At 42.3% G+C, this 19,880-nt stretch overlaps 1 protein-coding gene across 1 annotated transcript in view; it reads right to left on the reverse strand.

Moving 5' to 3' along the window:
• The window catches only part of BICD2 (BICD cargo adaptor 2), a 46,166-nt gene extending 28,973 nt beyond the window's left edge, over positions 1 to 17,193 (reverse strand). The window contains exons 1-2 of the mRNA XM_009282573.2: positions 17,179 to 17,193; positions 16,319 to 16,531 (exon numbers count right to left, since the gene is read on the reverse strand). Coding sequence (XP_009280848.2) covers positions 16,319 to 16,531; positions 17,179 to 17,193 — 228 coding nt within the window. The remainder of the gene's footprint in view (positions 1 to 16,318; positions 16,532 to 17,178) is intronic.
• Positions 17,194 to 19,880: the final 2,687 nt, after the last annotated feature.

Consider the following 19,880-nt stretch of genomic DNA (forward strand, 5'->3'; position numbering starts at 1 on the left):
GAACTATAAAATAGTATTAAAACATTTATTTAGTTATTTATTTATTTATGCAAAGGAGAAATGCCATGGTTTTCTCTCATGGCTCCGCTTCCTCATTCACAGGAGAAACTGCCTCCAGTCACACCTGCACCCATGTTATCATGTGTGCACACGTATTGGTGCAGCATAAGATGTTCCTTTGTATGAGGAAAGCTTTATAAATAAAACACCTGTAGGTACCATGGCTCAGGCAACCTCAATTTGGGAAAAGAAGCAGTTTTATTTCCCATACAACCCCTGTATAAAATTCAGGCTATATCACAATACGCACACATATCCCACACATTGAATGCCAGGAAATAAAAACAACTCTAGTGGAGGCTGAGAGCCAGGCACAGCTATACCCATAGCTGTTTTCTATATATATAAAAACATATAACAACTACCATTTCGAACTTGTGTTTGTGACATTTGTTCAGCATTCAACTATTCCCACTGACATACAACAGTCACTGAGTTACTCAAATGTAACTATCGTAGCTTTTATACTTCGATTCAGTTTATGAGCCATAGATATCTCTCTCCGGCCCTATGCAACAGAAATGGACTGTCCTTTGGAAAGAAATCTTTGTTTTTTCTAATTGTATCCAGTACCTGTGTCCTCTTCTCCAAACACTGCATGTGAAATTACTAAGAAAACAGTTCTCATAAGTGACAGAAAAATTAGCATGCTCTCAGAAGTGTTTTACAACACAAACGCATTCAAAAGAAATATTGCAAAAGACAGACCACACATCCAGTAGAGAAAGTCACTGTCTGCATCAGTCAGACAGTATTTTCCAAAATTTATTGCAAGTGTTTTTGGTGTCTTGTTCACACAAGCCCGCTGGAGAAAAATAAAGTAGATATTATGCTAAACTGTAGCTTGGACTCCTCTCCACTCTTTTGTTGCAAGTCATGCCGTGACATGGTCTATCTGCTGAAAAGCTGCTTGACTTTCTAAGCCTTGGTGTGACTGTAGACAGAGGTAGATACAAATAGGGAAGGAAGGAGGAAGGCGGAGCACTGTGGTCACTTAGAAGAAGCAGAAGAAATAGTGTTTAGTTTGTGTGTTTTCAAAAGCAAAGTCAAGCTTTAATTGCATTTCATACAGAAAAAAAATCACTGAGCCAAAAAACCCCCGAGAGAGATGACTCATATTCCAGTCAGTCTCCCTTCCCAGGTGCCTCTCTGAAATATTATTTTGCTCTGGGAACTGGGGGGGAACCACACAACAACAAAAAACTACCAATCCTAAACCTCAGCAGTGACAACTGCAGTCAAAAGCAGGCGAGAAGCTCCAAGCCCACCAGTGCAGCACTTGTCCCAGCATGCTCACAGAAATCCGAACTATGCTCAAATGCCACTGCAGGCAGCTCCTAGCACAGCTCAGCAGCATGATACAAGCCTCCCAAATACAGCACCGGGAACACCTGTGTTAGCACCTGGGGTTGTTCTGCAACTAATGCTAAAAGAACTTACTAAAAAAGTTCCTCACCTCACCCCTTTCGAGGTTTTCCTACACCTGGGCCAGGTGTATGCCCATTTTATGCATTTGGAGCCACTGAGCAAGTCTGACCCGATTCCTCTTTCCTAGCTAAAGCTGCAGTCTTACTTTTTATTTTTTGGACTAGGAGACAAGATCTGAAGAGCTCTAATTCACATGAGACATGCCCAGTGTTCCCAAGCACAGTCAGGTTGAACTCCGTGACAAATATCCTCCAGGGAACAAAAATTAGAGATGGCAGGGAAGAGGAGGTAGAACATGTGCAACTCAGCACATTTATTCTCCTGCAGAAAGTGGGGAAAAGAGCATACTAGCTATTTATCATAACTTATACATAATGCTCCCAATAGCCCTGAAACATTAATGGAAGACATGCAACTACATCAAAACTTCAGTAGCAAATGTGTGCAATTGCCTGGTTTTTGGCTGTGTTTTTTTTTTTTAAATGTCCTCTCATTATCCAAACACCTACCCCATGACAAAGCATCTTACTATGGATACATACATCTGTGATTAATGCTGGGGCACCACCCTACTCACGTACTCAGCTCAAGATTTATTGATTTTTTTTTTTTTGCAAACCAGTAAAAAAAAAAAAAGCTTTGTGAAGCTGTGACATTAAGGATGGGTTTATTGCAACACTGGAGAAAAAAGAAATGCACTGTCATGGATTTCTTTTCTGTACAATATTAGAGAGACCCAAGATGAAACTCAGTTACTACAGCATATCCTGGAGCCGTTTAAATCTCTTGTAACTACTTAATCAGCATTAAGTCTTGCTACAATACATGTCCTATTACTTAAGGTGTTGTTGTTTGCTAACTATCTGTTCAAACATTTGATCCAATCCAGAATCAAATCCAAAGCACATTCTCCAAACCCGTTCTTTGTCACGGGGAGGGTTAAGACCTGCACACACATGGCTGGGACGAGCAATATGCTTACTCTTGTTTAAGTTCCTTGTATAAGAATCCAGCCCTGCTCTAGCGATGCTCTCCAACTGCAAGTTTACAACCCAGGTGAGGATAAACACACCTTCCCCCAACCCCCAGGCTTTAGCTGCCCACCCAAAGGGGTGGTCTTTGCCCTGTAGTCCACTGGGCACTAAACACAAGGTGTCTGGCACTGGCGCAAGCCCACACAGGCAGCAGCAGTGGTGCCATGTCTTCACAGAAACAAACAGATCAATGGTGTAGAAGAAGCTGGGAGGACTGGAATGAACCTTGTTATCAAAAGCTGGGGGCACTGATAAATCTCTGAGATCTGAGGACAACTTTTTAAATCCATCCAAAATAACCCATTTTAAAACTGGAATAAGTCAGTCACTGTTAATGGTCTTGTTTCCAAACAGTGATCTCATCATCTATAAAACTGAGCCATTTTTGAGCTCCAGGAGCACAAGAGGGGACCCTGCTCCCTCTGTGCGTTCCGAGCTGCACTTCTTCGGAGACCTGGGCTTGTCCTCCTGCAGCGCCGGGGCGGCGGGTGGGCCTGGGCTCTGCACCTCGGCTCCAGCCAAGCGTGGGAGTCTGGATGGAAAACGCTGACCCAAACTTAATGACAGTGTTATGAATGGCACTGTGTAACATTATTATTAGTCTCCCCCTTCCTGCACTGAATTGCTTGCTAAGAGCAGCTAAACTCCAGCTGCTTTTCAAATCTAAATGCTTGGCAGCTTTCCATGTCCTTCACTGCCACAAAGAAAACATTTAACCCTTCCAAGGCCTGCCAATAAACTTTTAGGTAGCTGTCGTCTTTTACCTCCAGAAGGGCTGGTGGAGCAAAGCCCAGCTCTAAGAAGGGTCACTGCCACCCAGTGTCCCCAAGCAATGACCCGCAGAGATGGGCGATGCTGAAATTGATTTCAGATTCTTGAAAGGGTTTCATTTCCCAACTGAAGCATATAATCTAGACTCCTCTAATGCACCAGGTGCCTTAGGAGAGTCAATCCACTGTGGTAATTTGGTAGCAAACTCAAACCAGACCAATTTCCCTATCTAGAAATTGGCCTACATTGCTGGTTTCATGAAGACACTCCTCTCAAGAGCAACCATGCTGCTGGAATATGGCTCGCAATATATCCACAACAGCCCTCATCAGAACAGGGACTTTTTTCGGTGAGGTGCCAATTCGCTGTCTGCTGGACCTACGTGTTATGATTCTCCCAGTGAGCTGAACCAACTCTGGTCCCGAATGGGTGCCGAAGGGGCTGCGGGTGAGCCTGCTGCACCCGCACGCCATGTGCCCCAACCACTGCCAAGCCGGGAAAGCCTTGCAGAGCAGTTGCTGCCCATGCTCCCAGGTACAGAACAGCCTCGGGACAGCAGCAGTGACTAGCCGGCGGCCCTGGTGGGGAAGTGGCAGGGAATCTCTTCTAACACCATCAGACCTTTCCTTGTCATCACAGCAGTCGATGTCCTGAATAGTCTCGCTTGTCCCTAACCGAGCTAAAACAAGTCTAATGTTGTAGTATTTCCATAAACCACTTTTTCTAGCCCACTGATAACTTCTAAATGCTTTTCTCTCTCGTCAAGTTTTTTGTTGTTGTTACTTTCATTTTTTGATTTTAACATCCTTCAGTCAATCAGTGATAATTATTAACCAAAAAGCTCCCACTTCAGTGATATTAGAGAACTACTCTACACTTTGCTCTATGTTCTGTGCCTGCAGTCCAAAACTGCAGTTTTACTCTGCTGTTACATCCTTTTGCAAATCCACGTTAAGTTTGCCTCATCAGAAATGTCCACCAACCACATATTTTCAATAATCATTAAGTACAAGTTTCTCTTGTTAATTAAAGCCTGCCCTCTTCTGTTACAAGGTCTGTTGGAGGCTCATTTATTTTCTTACTCTTATTTCTTACTCTAGTATTAAAGGCCTATTTTAAAGTTTCCATTAACTGTTTCCAGCAGTGACAGTCTTTCTTGGGCAGATTTAACACTAGCATACTGCGGCAGCAGGCCAGGAGCAAGTTTATGCGACTTCAGCACTAGATACCACAAATCTGTCAGACTTAAAAGAATCTACAATTAAAATAATATTGACAAAATGTTGAAGTTTGTACAGCTATCAAAGATTAGAGGTCTCCTACTGACTTAATTTGGCCATAACTAATTTATATGTAAAGCATGAGATGAAAGCTTTGGCTAAATTTATACTCCCAGCATTAGTGGCCTATTTTTGCAAGGTACCACATCTCCTGGATGTGGAAAGTGCTTAGTTTACACTACCCAATCCTACCAAGATACAATCATCTCAAAACCACTGACTTAGAGTTCCATCACTACTTCAAACAATTTTAATGAACTAAATCCCAAAGGAGTTATCTATCTAAATTAATGATACCTATGATACCACTTTATAAGTAGTAGAGGCGAATGAAAGATTTTGCTTACATTTAGATTATGGAAGTGGTACTTCTTTATAGAAAATGCCATGGAATAAAGGAAAATGCTGTAATATTAAACAATATCATATGGAAGCCTGACAGAGGCTGGATTTAAAAAAAAAAAAAAAAAAAGAAAAATAGAGATTTTCCCGTTACAGGCATAGTACTCCTGGAGTACAGCAGAGGTGAAGATGATGCCTGGCAGCTCCGAAGGATGAGAGGTACATGGCACAATTCATGGAGTGACACCCATCCCCAGTCCAACCCACAGGAATGCCCGCCAGGTCTGCCCATGCGTTTGGAAGCAGCTGCCTTCCTTCTGCTGCCTGGGGCGGTCAGAAACACTCGAGCGCTCATCAGCTGTAGGAAACCACTCAACTGATGGATGCAGGAAGCTCTACATTGTGATTCTGGATAAAAAAAAAATCTTAACTCTTCTTCTTCCTGAGCACGATCTGCTAATGGCATAGTCCTACCAGTCTTCACTCACACAAAGAACCAGCTTCAGCCAGGGTCTTCATCTGTTTGGCTGCTGGAACAGCTCCTAACACCAGTGTAGCCAGGCTCTAGCATGGTTCACACTGCCAAACTGGGATCACTCAGCGTTCCCAATTCAAAGTTGTTGTTTTCTAACCTAGCAGCAACATTTTCTAGTAACGCTTCACACACAACAGACGAACTTGCACACAGACTGCATGAATTGCAAGTGTCTCTAGTGCAAATTTTTTCAATGAAGTTGTGTATAACTTGCATTAAACTAGAGGCAGAACCTCTGGTGAGAGAAAAGGATCAAGTGAAGAGGGATGGAAAGCAAGGATGGAGTAGAGGGAGATCAATATGGGCATAACCCCAGCTGCTGCTGTATTACAGTCTGCATTTCTGTTTTCCAACAAACTGTAGGTTACAACAGGAGCAGGACCCAAGCAGCTCGGATTTTCTTTCAGCAGCCTTGTTTACCACTTAGCAGGACAGACTTAACTTTCTGATGACTTAATACAATTACTTCATATATATTATGACTAAATTATGAAATCTCCTTCTCTTTTCACAGTTGTACTTCAGACAGTGTGTTACATCTCGCTTGTATTCTACAGAAATAAACAGATGTGGGGACACAGCAATTGGATCTTCTTCAAACAATGACTAAATACTGTTTCCAGAGATTTCCTTTGTCTCTCAACTCTTATCTTACAGCTACAAGAGGCTTTGAAAAGCCAAAAACACCACAGGGGCAGTTGTTCTGAATGTATTTACGCCACAGCAGCCTCTTCCTTGCAGGACATGCTTTGAAGGGAGCAGCCAAGTTCTGCACGCAGAATACGGTACACTGAAGTTGTGTACCAGTAATTAGCAAGATAGTGTTTTGTCCACTCGCACTCAAAGTGCACGCTCTGTGCCTGTTATAAGGCGACCGACCTATATTTCCATAAAGCAAAGGGGGGGGGGGGCAGGAAATCAATCTTTGGCCATATAAGAGTAACACACTGCCCTCTTTCTAGGGGGGGGCAGAAATCAATCTTTGGCCATATAAGAGTAACACACTGCCCTCTTTCTATTAAAAGAAGGATTATTTTCCCTAAGAAATGTTTTGATAAATCACACTATTATACTGTATAAAAATCTACACGTAGGCAAAACTGGCAAGAGCAAAACAGAAGAGTCCCTTTGTTATGAAAAAAGCTATGTTCATTGACCCCTGCTAGTTTTTCCTCCCACAAGAGCTTTTGTCCAATTTCCTCTGAACTCAAATGGCTGAGACACTGTGAAGATCAAACAACTCTGTTAGAATAACCACCAGAACATATGTCGCCATCATTAAGACATAAAAAGGGCAAGTCTCCATTCTCGATTCTGCATTTTAGGGCAAAATACCATGACGGTAGAAGTGGTGGCATCCAATTCTTCGAAGCAGTTGTCAGTGCCTGTGCTGACACGACCATCTATATTGCTAGTTAGCCATAAGCTGTCCTAACAAATGTAGCTCCTAGAGCTGCTGACTATTTTCACATTGGCCACACAACTGTAACACCATGAACTTCCTTAGATATTCTCAAAAACCAGATCCAAACCAGTCATTTATCAGGTTGAAATCAGTCATCTTTTCAATCCCCACAGCAATGGAGGGTCAGGATAACCCAGATAAGAAAAAACAAGGATACCTCTCTGGCTTCCAGACCTAAGCTACCCCACGCAGGAGCAGCTTGGATTTCATTGCATGCGATTACTCAATATTCGGTTATTCCTTCAGTATTTCCCCTTCAGTCCTGGCTACATCAGGAACAGCTCAGACCAGTGCCAGCCTGAGACATGGAAGACAGGTAGGTTTGGCCAGCTACCCTGGGTTTCTCTCATCTGCTGAACTTTTACAGCAGCAGACACCTCCCTCTGGGGAATCAAATGCTAAAAAGTAGCAGGGGTTAATGAGTTAGCTACACTCACTAATGAAATAAAGGGAGAGAATACTAAGCAATGTCAATTAAAAAAATCTGGACCCCTCCTTCAACTGCAGATGATCCAGTGGGCATTTATGGGGAGCTGAGGAGGAAGACTTGATACATTACCACCCCAAACTTACTTCATAAAAAAAAAAAAAAAAAAGGATAAAGAGGGATATCAGTAAAAGTACATCAAAACTAAACTTGAAAACCAAAACAGAGGGTAAAAAAAAAAGAATGTATTTTGATACAGTCACAAGGGCGGCAACAGCACAGCAATGTCATTTCCGATACTACAGGCACATCCCCTAGCTGGCTCTTTGTGCTTCTGCCCGAGCGATGTTTTGTCACAAGCCACGTTCTTAAAACCTACCGTATGTGACTTGAAAATAAATCTCAGGGTGCAGTTCTGAGACAGTCTATCAGCACAGAACTACTAGGTGAAACAAAGGAATTTTTTCCCAAGCATATTACAGTACTGCTCTGAGGCATACTGTAGTACACGCTCTTTCCTGTTTTCAAAAAATGCCAATCTGACCCAAACAAGTCTTGCTTGGATAGCTTGCCAAGGGTCACCTACTTTAATGGAAGCAGTGCCAAGCACAGGCAAAACAAAGCAATCGCCCTGCTTCTGCATCCTAAAATCACACTACCAGTAAAGCGGAAGTTTTCACCCAGCGGGGGAGGAGGGGGCCTCTTTAATTAACAGTTTGCAAAGTAACTTCAAGCCATTGTTTCGCTGATTAGAGCGTTTCCAGCTACTCTTTCAATTGTGCATATTGATTTTACATCTGTTAAAAGATTATAGCTGCATACAAGAGACTTTGTCCCTCCGCTGCTCATGCAGAAACCCTGGGCAGACCAAAGGTCGTAATGAAGGTCACAAGGAGCCGTGACTAAAGAGAAAGACTCATCCTTCTATTGCCGCAGCACCGACAGGCACCCAGCAATTTAATTAGAACAATGAAAAGATCCCCCAGCAAGCGTGCTACCACGTTAATTCCCAAGCAATAGAGTATCGTGGAATCTTAACTGCTAATTGAAACTTTGAGAATCATATTTAGAGTTTTATAATGTCAGAAGAACAAGAATTCTTTTTAATATTTCTTTAAGGTCTGAAATACACAGTGTTCAAATGGTGACTTTCAATGCCCCCATTTTCAGTATTAATTCATTTTTGGACACTGAGTTTCTAGGCAGCAGCCGTTACAGCAAGAGAAACGCTGTTGTTAACATCTTTCCTCTGAATATATCAGTGCACAACAACAATAGAGAAATCATGAGCAGATGCCTCCTTGAATACGTGCAAAGCACATCAACTGAATTTCCATGACAATTCATCTTCTTTGGAATGGATTTTTATTATGTTTCAAATGGATACAAACGACATGCAGTACTTCCTTTTTGTAAAAATACTCAGCTCTCATCATTCTTAAAAAAAAAAAAGGAAGCTGTCGGTATAAAAATCACTTCAATGAAAATAAAAAGGTGGGAAGAAAACAGCTGCCATCTGCAGCCATCTGCAATGTGCTGAGCCAGCATGCAGCAGCGTGCTGCTATCGTACTGTTATCACCGCCTCTGAACTTCCTGCACTGGACAAAAGACAGGTTTTAAAAAAAAAAAAACAAAACACAAAAGAAAACTATTCACACTGTGACCCTTCTAATTCTTTCAACACATTAGAGAACAAGAAATCCAGTCCTGCACGCTAAATGTGTGTTCCTTCACAGGAATCCTGCTCCTTCAAGGAACAGGCTCATCACTGCTTTGCTTTTAGAAACGGCTTTACCAATCCACTTTTACATTTGGAGCACGTTTAGCAGCTGATTTCCAGCTACACTGCTCACTTCAGACGTAACTCTTTCAGTGTATTTTAGCATTATTTAAATATGCTTCTGTATGCACAATTCAAAAAACCAGCAATGAATCAAGGATTATCTTCTGTTCACTGCTGCGGAGTATTATTTGAGCATTACACCTGGGCCCAGAAGGGACCTAAAAATCCACAGGTAATCAGCTCTGCAAGAGCCTTTGTGCTCAGAGGCTTTTCCGTTTTAAGTTAAGGGTTGCCAGGGGATCCCTCAACAAGGAGAAATGGGGGAGAACCACCTTTATCCCCAGAGGGTTACACTGAAAGCCGTGTCACACTGTTGCCTTACTCCCAAATTCAGTGCTGATAAACACATCGATTTCTACAAGCTTTCAGGGCGAAAAAGACAATTTTCAAATGCACCTCCTGCAGCTTTTCCCATACAACGTATGGAATGGCAGTAAGTGATGTGCACTATCAACCCTGCAGCCACTCCTGCGGGCCCGACAATCACAACATGACCGAGCAGAGTGACCCTCTGAAGGTCACACTTTGCAACTCACCAGGCAGAGAGGGGGAAACGCTGTGCTTTTTACTTTTTTTTTTTTTTTAATAAAATAGCCTTTTCTCCATGACTCACCCACCTGCAATCTGGTTTTATAAAAGTTTATGCAAAGCACTCAGCTCTCTTACACAATTCTGCTTGCTTTTATTTTTTTCCAGCAACTTGACTGTATAACTGGTCCACCTGCCTCCGCGTCCACCTGTCCCACTCTGGCTACCTCTGGATTGCACTGGTAGTTATACTGGCACTCAGGCAGCTTCATTTCGTTGAAACATAAAGCCACCCACAAAGCCCTGCTACAGAGGCTTTCTAGCAAAGCTCACTATATTCTGCAATGAAGAGATGACTTTTTTATTTTAGCTCCTTAAACAAAAGGAGCTCGCTCCTTGCTCTTTGTCATCATCCCACCCCAGCCCTCTGTTTTCTTCTCGCCTCTTTCTCTAGATCAACAACCCTGCTCCTGTTTCTTTGGTGACCATGAAGAGTTTCTCTCTCAACTCATTCTGCCTCCATGGGGTCTCCAACTCTCTGTACCTCCTAGAGGCAAGGTTTCTAGAAAAGCTGTTACTTACACCTTCCTTCAGTGCAACCAAAACTCTTACACTGCCAAAACTCCAAGCTCCATTGCTCCACAGCAACCAATTCTACCATCAACTTTCAGAGCTTTTCAGCCTCCTTCACTCCAATTAATCAAAATATTACCACTAAAGGCATCTTCCTTCCCCTTGCTCCAAGTCATATTCTCCATGAAAAATGTGCCTTTTTCCCCCTCTTTCTGCATTTGACACCATTTTAATGCCATTCATATCTGACCTCTTTTTCCACTCTTCACCATTCTGCTTCCAAAAGCTGCAAATCCTCCTCTGCTACTGTCCTTTCTGATTAGAAAGAACTCCTCTAGAGATTAAGTATTTTTTTCTTCCTTTCTTCTCAAAGATTCTTATCATGAAAGACAATAAAACTTTCAGCACTTTCCCTTCTCTAAGCTGTTCACCTGTATATGCAACATTGCAGATTAGACACCATTCAGAATGGGGAAGGTGGTTTACTCTACACCATGCAAGTGCGCACAGAAGATAAATGTTCTACAAGCATATTTTTGCTATATGATTGACATTACCTCAAGCTTCTTTGACCTTTGCAATATATCCAGAAATATTACAGCAATAACATTGAGGATTTCATGATTTCGTTGCATCAAAAACATATCCCCCCTTCCTCCACTTATTTAAAAAGGGAAGAAAGAGCCCTCTTGATTTGATACAGAATACAGGTCAGACTACATGAACCATAGGACTTCAAATCTAGAATACATTGTAATAAACTACTTGAACACACTTTTGGCCGCTTACCAGTAGCGCACAGTCTGTAATTTAGAGCACAATAAAATGTTGTTTACACTTATTCTCTGCTATAATAAAACCTATGCCTTCTTTAAGCATGGCTCGTGATACAGCTTTTAGGGAATGCAGAACATGGAGGCTTTCCTTCCTTGGCTGCAGGGGAGATCTGTTGTGCATTTTCCTGTATGGGTTACCAGTGTGTTCAAGAGGGAGAAACAGAAAGCAACACAAAGGACTATTCAGCATCTTAGCTATAAATCCTAGTGGGAAAGAGAAGTGTAAGCATAACTTTAGGAATACTATTCCTTCACTGACGATGTTAAGGAAGCCTGGAGAACTTCAGCAATCAGATTACTGTGTATTTATAGAAGAATTGTCAGCCTTCATCACTCTGAGCAACCAACCAACCTAATGGCCTACCATGGTGAAAACACTGACTCCAAAAAATAAACACTTGCTAGCAATTAGAACAGTCAAATATTGTGAACAGGCTGTGTCCTGGGCTTCCCAGCAATGTCTCTTCCACCTCCATTCACATATTTTAACTGCAAGGCCCAGAAAGCTGATACAAGCAGCTGTAATCTTGCTATGTCCGAGCATATGGAGAGATGACTGCAAGCAGTTGCGTTACTGCACTTGTAAGGCAGTCGTGGTTGAAGTGGCCTGATCTAATGCAGTGCGTCTTATGTTTCCAGTGAGCGAAGATCGGCTTCCGTTTGAAGCTGTTCTAATCAGAGGGCTGGCAATTATCTGTGTGTCCTTCAGTGAAGCATTTGGCTACCCACAACAGAGACCAAGTTCTAGGTCTTCACTGAAGAATAAAGATGTCAGAGCTGGTTGGTTAGTTTTTGGGTTTACTCTGAGAGTATGGGTGAGCTTCATAAGCCATAAACTTAATTAAGGAAATTATTTACAGGATTTGACTAGAGCATGAGGGTTGTTAGAGTCACTTGAGCCTCTGGAAAAACAAACTCATGACCAATTCCTCCAATGTGAGGCAAGAGAATAGGATGGAGGAATAAAACTGACAGATCTTTATAGATATCTACATGCTGGGTATCCCTTTTCTCTAGAGTTAAAAAAAAACAAACAAACCCCCAGGATAAACAATTGTGTGTCTGTGTTGGGGACAGAGCTGAAAATCCCAGCATTATCAACAGAAAAAAAGGAGAGAGTCCCCTGCGCATAGCAGGGCCAAGTCACTGTGTGGTGTTCATTATCATTCAGATTGACACACACTTTCTTGATAAAGCCTATTAGACAATAATGCCAAACAAGAAATTTTCTTCAGAACAAGCCTCAGAAAAACAGCTTCCATTTTATAGCCTCGGAGCAATAAAATTACTCATATGTTGCTGATAACTTGTGTTTGTTGGGGTTTTTTTTAACATGCTATTTAGTACATATTATATTGTACCATGACACGTCAGCTATTTTTCTTAACGTATAAAAGCTCACACATTAAAATCTATTTCCTTCTTTAGTGTACATAATCAGAACACCTTTTACTTTCCTGGGAAAGAATCACTCATTTATTTTTCAGCTTCTCTATACTGGGCACGGCTACCTCATGACTTCACAGCCAAATCACCTTATGAAATCTGTTCTGGTGCCACTAAACAGGAGAGATGAAAGAAGATTAAAAAGGAATGGCAATTGGCAATTACTCAGGAGCAATTACTCTTTCCAGTGACTCTTCCAGGACACAGGAGCTGCTGAGCTAGCTAATGACAGCAGTAAAACTCATAATCGGTAACCACCCTGTCAGCCTGTCTCGACACGCCAAAGTTAGATAATTCAACAGAAAGTGTCAAAACCATTTGTGTCTGCTACAGCAACTCCAGGTGTATCGAATGCCACTCTTCTTCCAAAAACAACTCATTGCTTCCGTGCAAGTGTCCCGAGAAGACACAAAAGGAATGATGGATCTTAAACGTGCAGTCTTGAATGAGCTTCCAATTGATGTGGGGCAACATCTGGTTTCAACCTACCACCACCGCTACTGCCAGCAGCATCTCAAGAGGAGCTGCTGCCTGATGCACTTGACCACCCTCCTTGTGCCACTACTAAGGACTGAAGAGATTTTTTCAAAAAAGCCCCAGCAACAGTAAAACTTTATATCCTATCAGATAGCTACAAAACAGCAGATAAAAACTTGTGCAGCCAGTCTTGACAAGCAAATCTCCCTTAAAAATAAAGCAGAGATTCAGCCTCAGTTGATTTCCTGACTTTTTTTTTTTTTCTTTGAAACTTCCTTTTAGTTTTGACAGAAGGAGCTCTCTGCCTGGCCAGAGGACACACAATCAAACATTTTCCACATCCTTCCTCTTATCTGGCTCAAATCCAGAACGGTTGAAATGGAAGTAAAGTTTCCTGTTTCCCCAGATATCTTGCAAGTCAGTTCTCTCAATAGCCAATAATACAGAACTTCCAAAATACACACTATAAAGACTAGATTTGCCTACAAACATTCTCTACAACAAGATGGAGAAGAGCCACAGTAGTTTTTCTTTCATCAGCAGTCAGAAAAAATGAAGGAAGGAATTTCCACTATGTCTCTGCGGTATAAAACAGTAGATCATATTCCACCTTCATCCTCAACACTTTCAGACTGCAGCAGCATTCTTCACAGCACAGAGTCTCCTTGGACTAATATCAACATAAAACTTTTACCATGAGGCAGTCTAAAGCTAAGCACAACAACAGGGACTGGGGAAAACCACACTGCTTATCTTGTTCACTAGCTTACAACAGCCACAACAAGTTCTCCTTGATTTCTCTCACACAATGCTTTCAAATTAAATTTCCTATTAGATCTATAAAATCATCACAGGAGGCCTGTGCATATCCTCCTGTTTCCACTTACCTGGACAACAATGGTGAAATAACAACTATTTGAACTTCTGCCACTTTGTGATGCATTGTACGAGAGACAAGCCAAGTCCCTCAAGATGGTCATGTTGACTTGGCTTTTTTGTGGGCCAGGAGAAGGCTGCTATCTCTGTTCACACACCCTGCCTCACTGTTCCCTACCAGTAATTATAAGGCAATTCTCAAACCAAAATACAATACACAAATAGGCATCTTCAGAGGAAAGGAACCCCAAACCACACATGGTCAATTGGCCCAGATGTTTTCATTTTAACACTAAAGCTTTCAAGCCATTTCTTTTTCTCCTCCTCACTTCTTCACCCAACCACAATTTACCAGCAGCAGAAGAAGCAGCTAGGCTAAAAAAAGGGAAGGAAAGGAGAACGCAGGCACTGAGATGACACAAAGTGACATGCAGAGAAACCCCTAACTGCAAAGTTCCAGTTATCACATTAAGTTTTGATTTTTATTTTTCTTTAACTGAGTTCAGTTTCCATTCAAAGTCTAAAATCAGTCACATCCAGTTAATTATCATCAGCCTTTAGTAGAACTAAAGTAACTAAACGCATCTTCCCCCGTTCAGCAAAAGAGAGCTTAAAAAAAAGGCTTTAAAAAAAACCCAAAAATCTTCACAAGAAACCTGATGTCACCTACTTTCCCGCTTCCTGCACTCTTCAGTTCTCACTTCGGTCCATCTCACACAAGTGTGTTTGCGCACAAGGGTGCGTGGGTGAGATGGAAGGACAAAGCACAAGAAAAAACCCACCCTAAAACCTTGCAAACTGACAGCTCATCTGAGGGTTGTGTAAAGCAAAATGCAGCTCCAAGCAAAGGTGGCTGAAACATGGCAGTATCTAGAAGGAAAAATCACCTCCAGCTGCAGTGACGCAGGGAGCTGGATTGAAATCTGCCGATCAGCACGCTTTTGAGCGGCGTTTGGAATCCCTTATGGACACGATGCTGCCTCTGGGGTGAGGAACTTTTCCTTTAAGCTGTTCTTAAACGTTAGGAAATAAAGACAAGAGTTCTGTGTGTGCTTGCAGGGACTGGTTCCTTGCCTAAGCAGAGCACATGGCCTGATTCCAGCTCTGTTAACGTACAGCCAGGACCCATGAAATTAAAGAAGAGCTTGACTGGCCTGTTTGATCACCTCTGACAGTTTGCCCTACAAATCTCCTTCTCTGTTGTACCCCAAAGAGAGGTACTATTGAACCCCCACATCTCCACAGAAGTAACCCACATTTCCTCATGAATTTTACCACCAAATATTATCCACATATTTGTTACTACGTCCCAAAGAAGTAAAATCAGCCACTTCTGATTTTCAGCTGTGGTCATGTAGAGTACATTGAGATTAAGACGTGGGCTCTTAGATAACCTCCCCTCCTGGCAGGGGAGGCCAGTCAAGACTCATACCCAACACTTCAAAGGACGGTGCAAGAAAGCTCATGAGTAATAATTGCGGATTGTTTACCACATCCATCTGTGGTTTACAGTCTCTGTAACTTCTACCCAGCCTAAATTTAAGCAATGGTTTGAGCTCTCAAAACAGTCTTTTCTGCATCAGTGCCACAGAGACTCCTGCTGAGCTACAGATTTCGTAAGTAATTAAACTTTTAAGTCAATTTTTCAGCGATTATTTCCCCTCAGAAATAGGCAGTTTCAATACTAAAACAATAAAAAGTCAAAGATACTATGAGGTAGTAAGTTAAGCAACCTATGAAAAAGTAAAAGCCATCACTTTCATGAGAGAAAACACAAGACCATAAACTTTACTATTACTCCTTTGTGCAATTCAGTGTTTTGTTATGCTCCCACATCCTTAGAAGTTGGGGTGGAAAAAGTGATAAAACGGGAAATCATGCCCCAAATATTTTGCAGCAAGAAAATCTGTACTGGGAGCAAGGCAGAAAAAGTACATCCAAAGCATCTCTGCGCTTGCACTAAGCAGATTCCTCTGCTTTTTAAGGCAGCAGTTCTCGGCCTGAAGGTACTGATGTGCAGTACCCACAGCACCAGCGTGGCCCAGACGCACAGTCACATGTCCGTCAAATGAGCTGGGACACAATACAGGCGTTAACTGCAGAACCAGTAGGTATTTGAACACGGCAGAGTGAATTTGTACTGGGTCAGAACCATTGTGGCCACAACAGGCTGGATCAGTGGATGGAACCAGAAAGCTGGGTTTACTGTGCTGCTGAATTACAGCTTCATTTGGTTGTATCACCTTGCTGAAGTCTCGGAGAGACAACCCATCTTAGTAGCTGCCAGTATTAAGCAGATATCGATCAGCTCAAGAATATTCCTTATTTTGGTTACACAGCACAAGAAAACATAACCACAATACAAGCTGTGGCGCGCACTGTGCACCTTCACTCACCTCTTTCAGTTCCTGTGCAACAGAATTAAGGCGTTCATTTTCAGACTGGGTGTTGGCAAGGACATTTCTGAGCTGCTTCAGTTCTGTCTGCAACTCCATAACCTTCTTCATGTAGTACTCTTCCTTGGTAGCCGATTCCTGAATCAAGGTCTCCTCTCTGCTCTCTCCGTCTGCTGCTACCTTCTTGTGGTTGGTATGGGCCTGTCCAAAAGCCTAGGACAGTCAGAAAACAAATCTTTTATTAGTAAACCCAGAATTTTGTGTAAGTAACTTCCATTTTAAACAGTTGAAACTATTTACTCTCATATTTCTTTGATGCAGAACAATGCAACCTTTTCCTACATCCTCCTCTTCTGGGATCAGACCTTTAAATGCTATCAAGCGGCCAACACAGGGCTCTTGAAAGTAACACACAGCACCCAGTGTTTTGTAGAACCTCATATAAACCCTTGTGGGACAATAAGGTATTGATCTGAGTTGGTTGTTAAGGCAAGACTTTGGTTTTCAACAAGACGACTGCAAGATGACCAGACACTTCTGCATGCGCATATTTTCTATAGTTGGGTCAGACTCACTTCTGCAAAAACTGGATTACTGAAAACAGATTTAGTATTAACAGCCTGTTCCATTTCTTAGGCTGGGAGCACACTTACTCTTCCTGATCCAGCTATACCAAAGAAACACGTCACCACCCTCAGCTGCTTATTGCTGGGGATTACTGCCCCCTCAAACCTGCTAACCCACTGCAGCCATAAGCGAGCGAGGTGAACAGGGCTACTCCGTAACCAGGTTAAGCTAACGTGGGTCATTCTGGCTGAAGTAGGTCAGCAGACGCTCACCCAACCAGCTCTGCTGCCTACTCTCGGAGACGTCATCTCTAGCAGCACGTCAGCAAAGGGACTTAAGAGGCAGGTCACAGATCTAACCTCTTCAGCATAGCATGCCTCTGTTTAGACCTGTCATTGTCATTTTTTACCTCCTCCTGCTTCTTTTTGGGGGTATTCATTTTGCTTGAAACTCTACGAGGTGATGCTCCTAGCAGCAGTGTTCTCCAACACATGAGCAAGCAGCCCACAGAGACACCCCAGCCGCTGGACCGCAGCATTTAAGAAACCCGTCAGTGGCTTTCACTAATAGATGTTATAAAGCAAAGAGTTTAACATTTTAAGTAGGTATGTATTTGTAACACACAGCCTGGCAGATAGATCAAAGTCAATGAAATTAATGAATGCTATCTTTTAACTGCTGCACGTGTGTGCACCACAATCCAACCCAAGATGTATTTGGAGCTTTCAGGTGCCACGGCATCTTTTGGGATGCCAGTGTCCATACTGCAGGTTTTCATAGCCAACATTAATACTAGGCATTAAGCCAGGTCAAGGACAGATCAGCATCTCATAAAACTCCTTGTCTAGTCATGCACTACATTTTCAATTAATCATCTTTTCCTAGGTCTTCAGAAATATACTGTCAGCATAGGAAAAAAGTCTGCTTTGAAGAGAAGCAGATTTCAGTATTTTATTACTTTTGTATATTAGACCAGATGCATTAATAGTACATACAGTAATTATTGAATATACCAGGGCTGAAACAGAATGATTGAGTGTGCTAGCTCTGCCTACAGTTAAAGACACCCACATATTGCTCCTATCAGACTAAATTTTATTTCAGATAAACAAGTCAGAGATACAGGAGACAAATATCCATTGAAGAAATTCTAGCCAGATTCACAGAGATGACCCAAGGGAAATTAAAAAGCGTCACATTTCAGACAGAAAGTAAAGCACCATCTGTGCAAGTCCTTGTCAAATGAGTTTCAACAAAGCAGCTTAAAAGCCTAATACCTAAGATCTCCATAAATGTTAAAGGGATAGCAAAAAACACGGAAGCTTCTCAAATACACTATCTTTTTTCCATAAAGAATGAAGATCCACCTTTTTTTAGACCTGCATTTATTACAAATCTCTGGCACAGAGAAAGGGACATCCATTTGCCCAGTGAAGTGGCACCATTTTCTTGGTAGTGGGATGCCAACGCAGAGCACACGGAAGCTTTGGATACTCAAAGCCACATCTGATCAGCCAGGCAGCAGAGTCCAAGCACGATTCAATCGAGGAACTCAGTAATACCGCTAAGGGAGAAATTCTTGAGAATAACGACTAATTTGCTTTTAAAACTTTCAATGCAGATGCTAGGCCTTGGGTTTCTTTAACAACTGAAAAGAGAATGTTATCATTTTGCAGAAGCCACTATTGACAGTGAGTATTTGAACACAGAAACTGGCATAGCAGATGAGACTGGGCTTTGTTTTTTAATCCAATATCCTGTCTTCTACAGAGGCTAATGCCAGATGCTTCAGAGAAAGGTGCAAGAAACCCCATAATCTCCCAGAGTTGGGGACTGCCTTAAGCCTTGAAGCAGAATGCTTAATGTAAATTTGGAAGAGCTATTAACATTTAGTTACCCATGTAAAATATCCCCTCATTTTTCATGGTTTTATGCATTTTTGGCCTCAATAAAATCCTATAGCAATAAATTCTGTATTTTAAGTCATACTCTTACATGACAGTTTTTTGTCAGTTTACAAGTTTCCCACGTTTTCATAAAAGATAACGTATTTTTGTTCAGAGACTTAAAGGGATGTGGTTATTTCATGATCCCGTCAATCATTCATTGTTTTTAGAGACTTCCATCACACCCCTCAATTACCTGATGAGGCGAGGTGAAGTTCAGTAAGCTATCACCACTTTTATGTTTGAGAGTTTTCCATGCCCTAAAACAGTCGGAGTCCCTTTTTAGAAACTACCTTTTCTTACGGCTTGTCCCATACGGCAAGACTAACCCAACCAAACAGGAACTGCAGATGTCAGCTCACATACACCAACTGCGGAAACAAGCTCATGGGTCACCCCTACCAAAGGTTCCTGCTATTCTTTGTGGGCTTCAGTTATTTCTGCACAGCAAGGTTGTTATTCCCTCTCAACCAGCAAGCTTGTGAAGTTTCAGCAGAAACCCTACCATTAGCTTGACGGTATTACTGTCTAGGGTCAGGAAGCTGGCTACAGAACCGTGAGTAAATGGACTCTAACACTACACAGAACACAAGAACCCTTCAACCATCCCGATATCTGTTGAAGGGACAACATGGCAGGGCATAAGCAATCCGGGAGGTTCCTGGAATGCATCAATAATAACTTCCTTCTCCAAGTGATAGAGGAGCCAACGAGGAGAAGTGCTATGCTGGACCTTGCTCTCACCAACAAGGAGGGGCTGGTGGGGAATGTGAAGCTCAAGGGCAGCCTGGGCTGCAGTGACCACAAAATGGTGGAGTTCAAGATCCTTAGGGCACTGAGGAGGGCGCACAGCAAGCTCACTACCCTGGACTTCAGGAGAGCAGACTTTGGCCTCTTGAGGGATCTGCTTGGTAGAGTGCCATGGGACAAAGCCCTGGAGGGAAGAGGGGCCCAAGAAAGCTGATTAATATTCAAGGATCACCTCCTCCAAGCTCAGGAGCGATGCATCCCAACAAAGAGGAAGACCAGCAAAAACGCCAGGAGGCCTG

The sequence above is a fragment of the Aptenodytes forsteri genome, unplaced genomic scaffold, assembly GCF_000699145.1.
Source record: "Aptenodytes forsteri isolate BGI_AS27 unplaced genomic scaffold, ASM69914v1 Scaffold438, whole genome shotgun sequence".
Lineage (NCBI taxonomy): Eukaryota > Metazoa > Chordata > Aves > Sphenisciformes > Spheniscidae > Aptenodytes > Aptenodytes forsteri.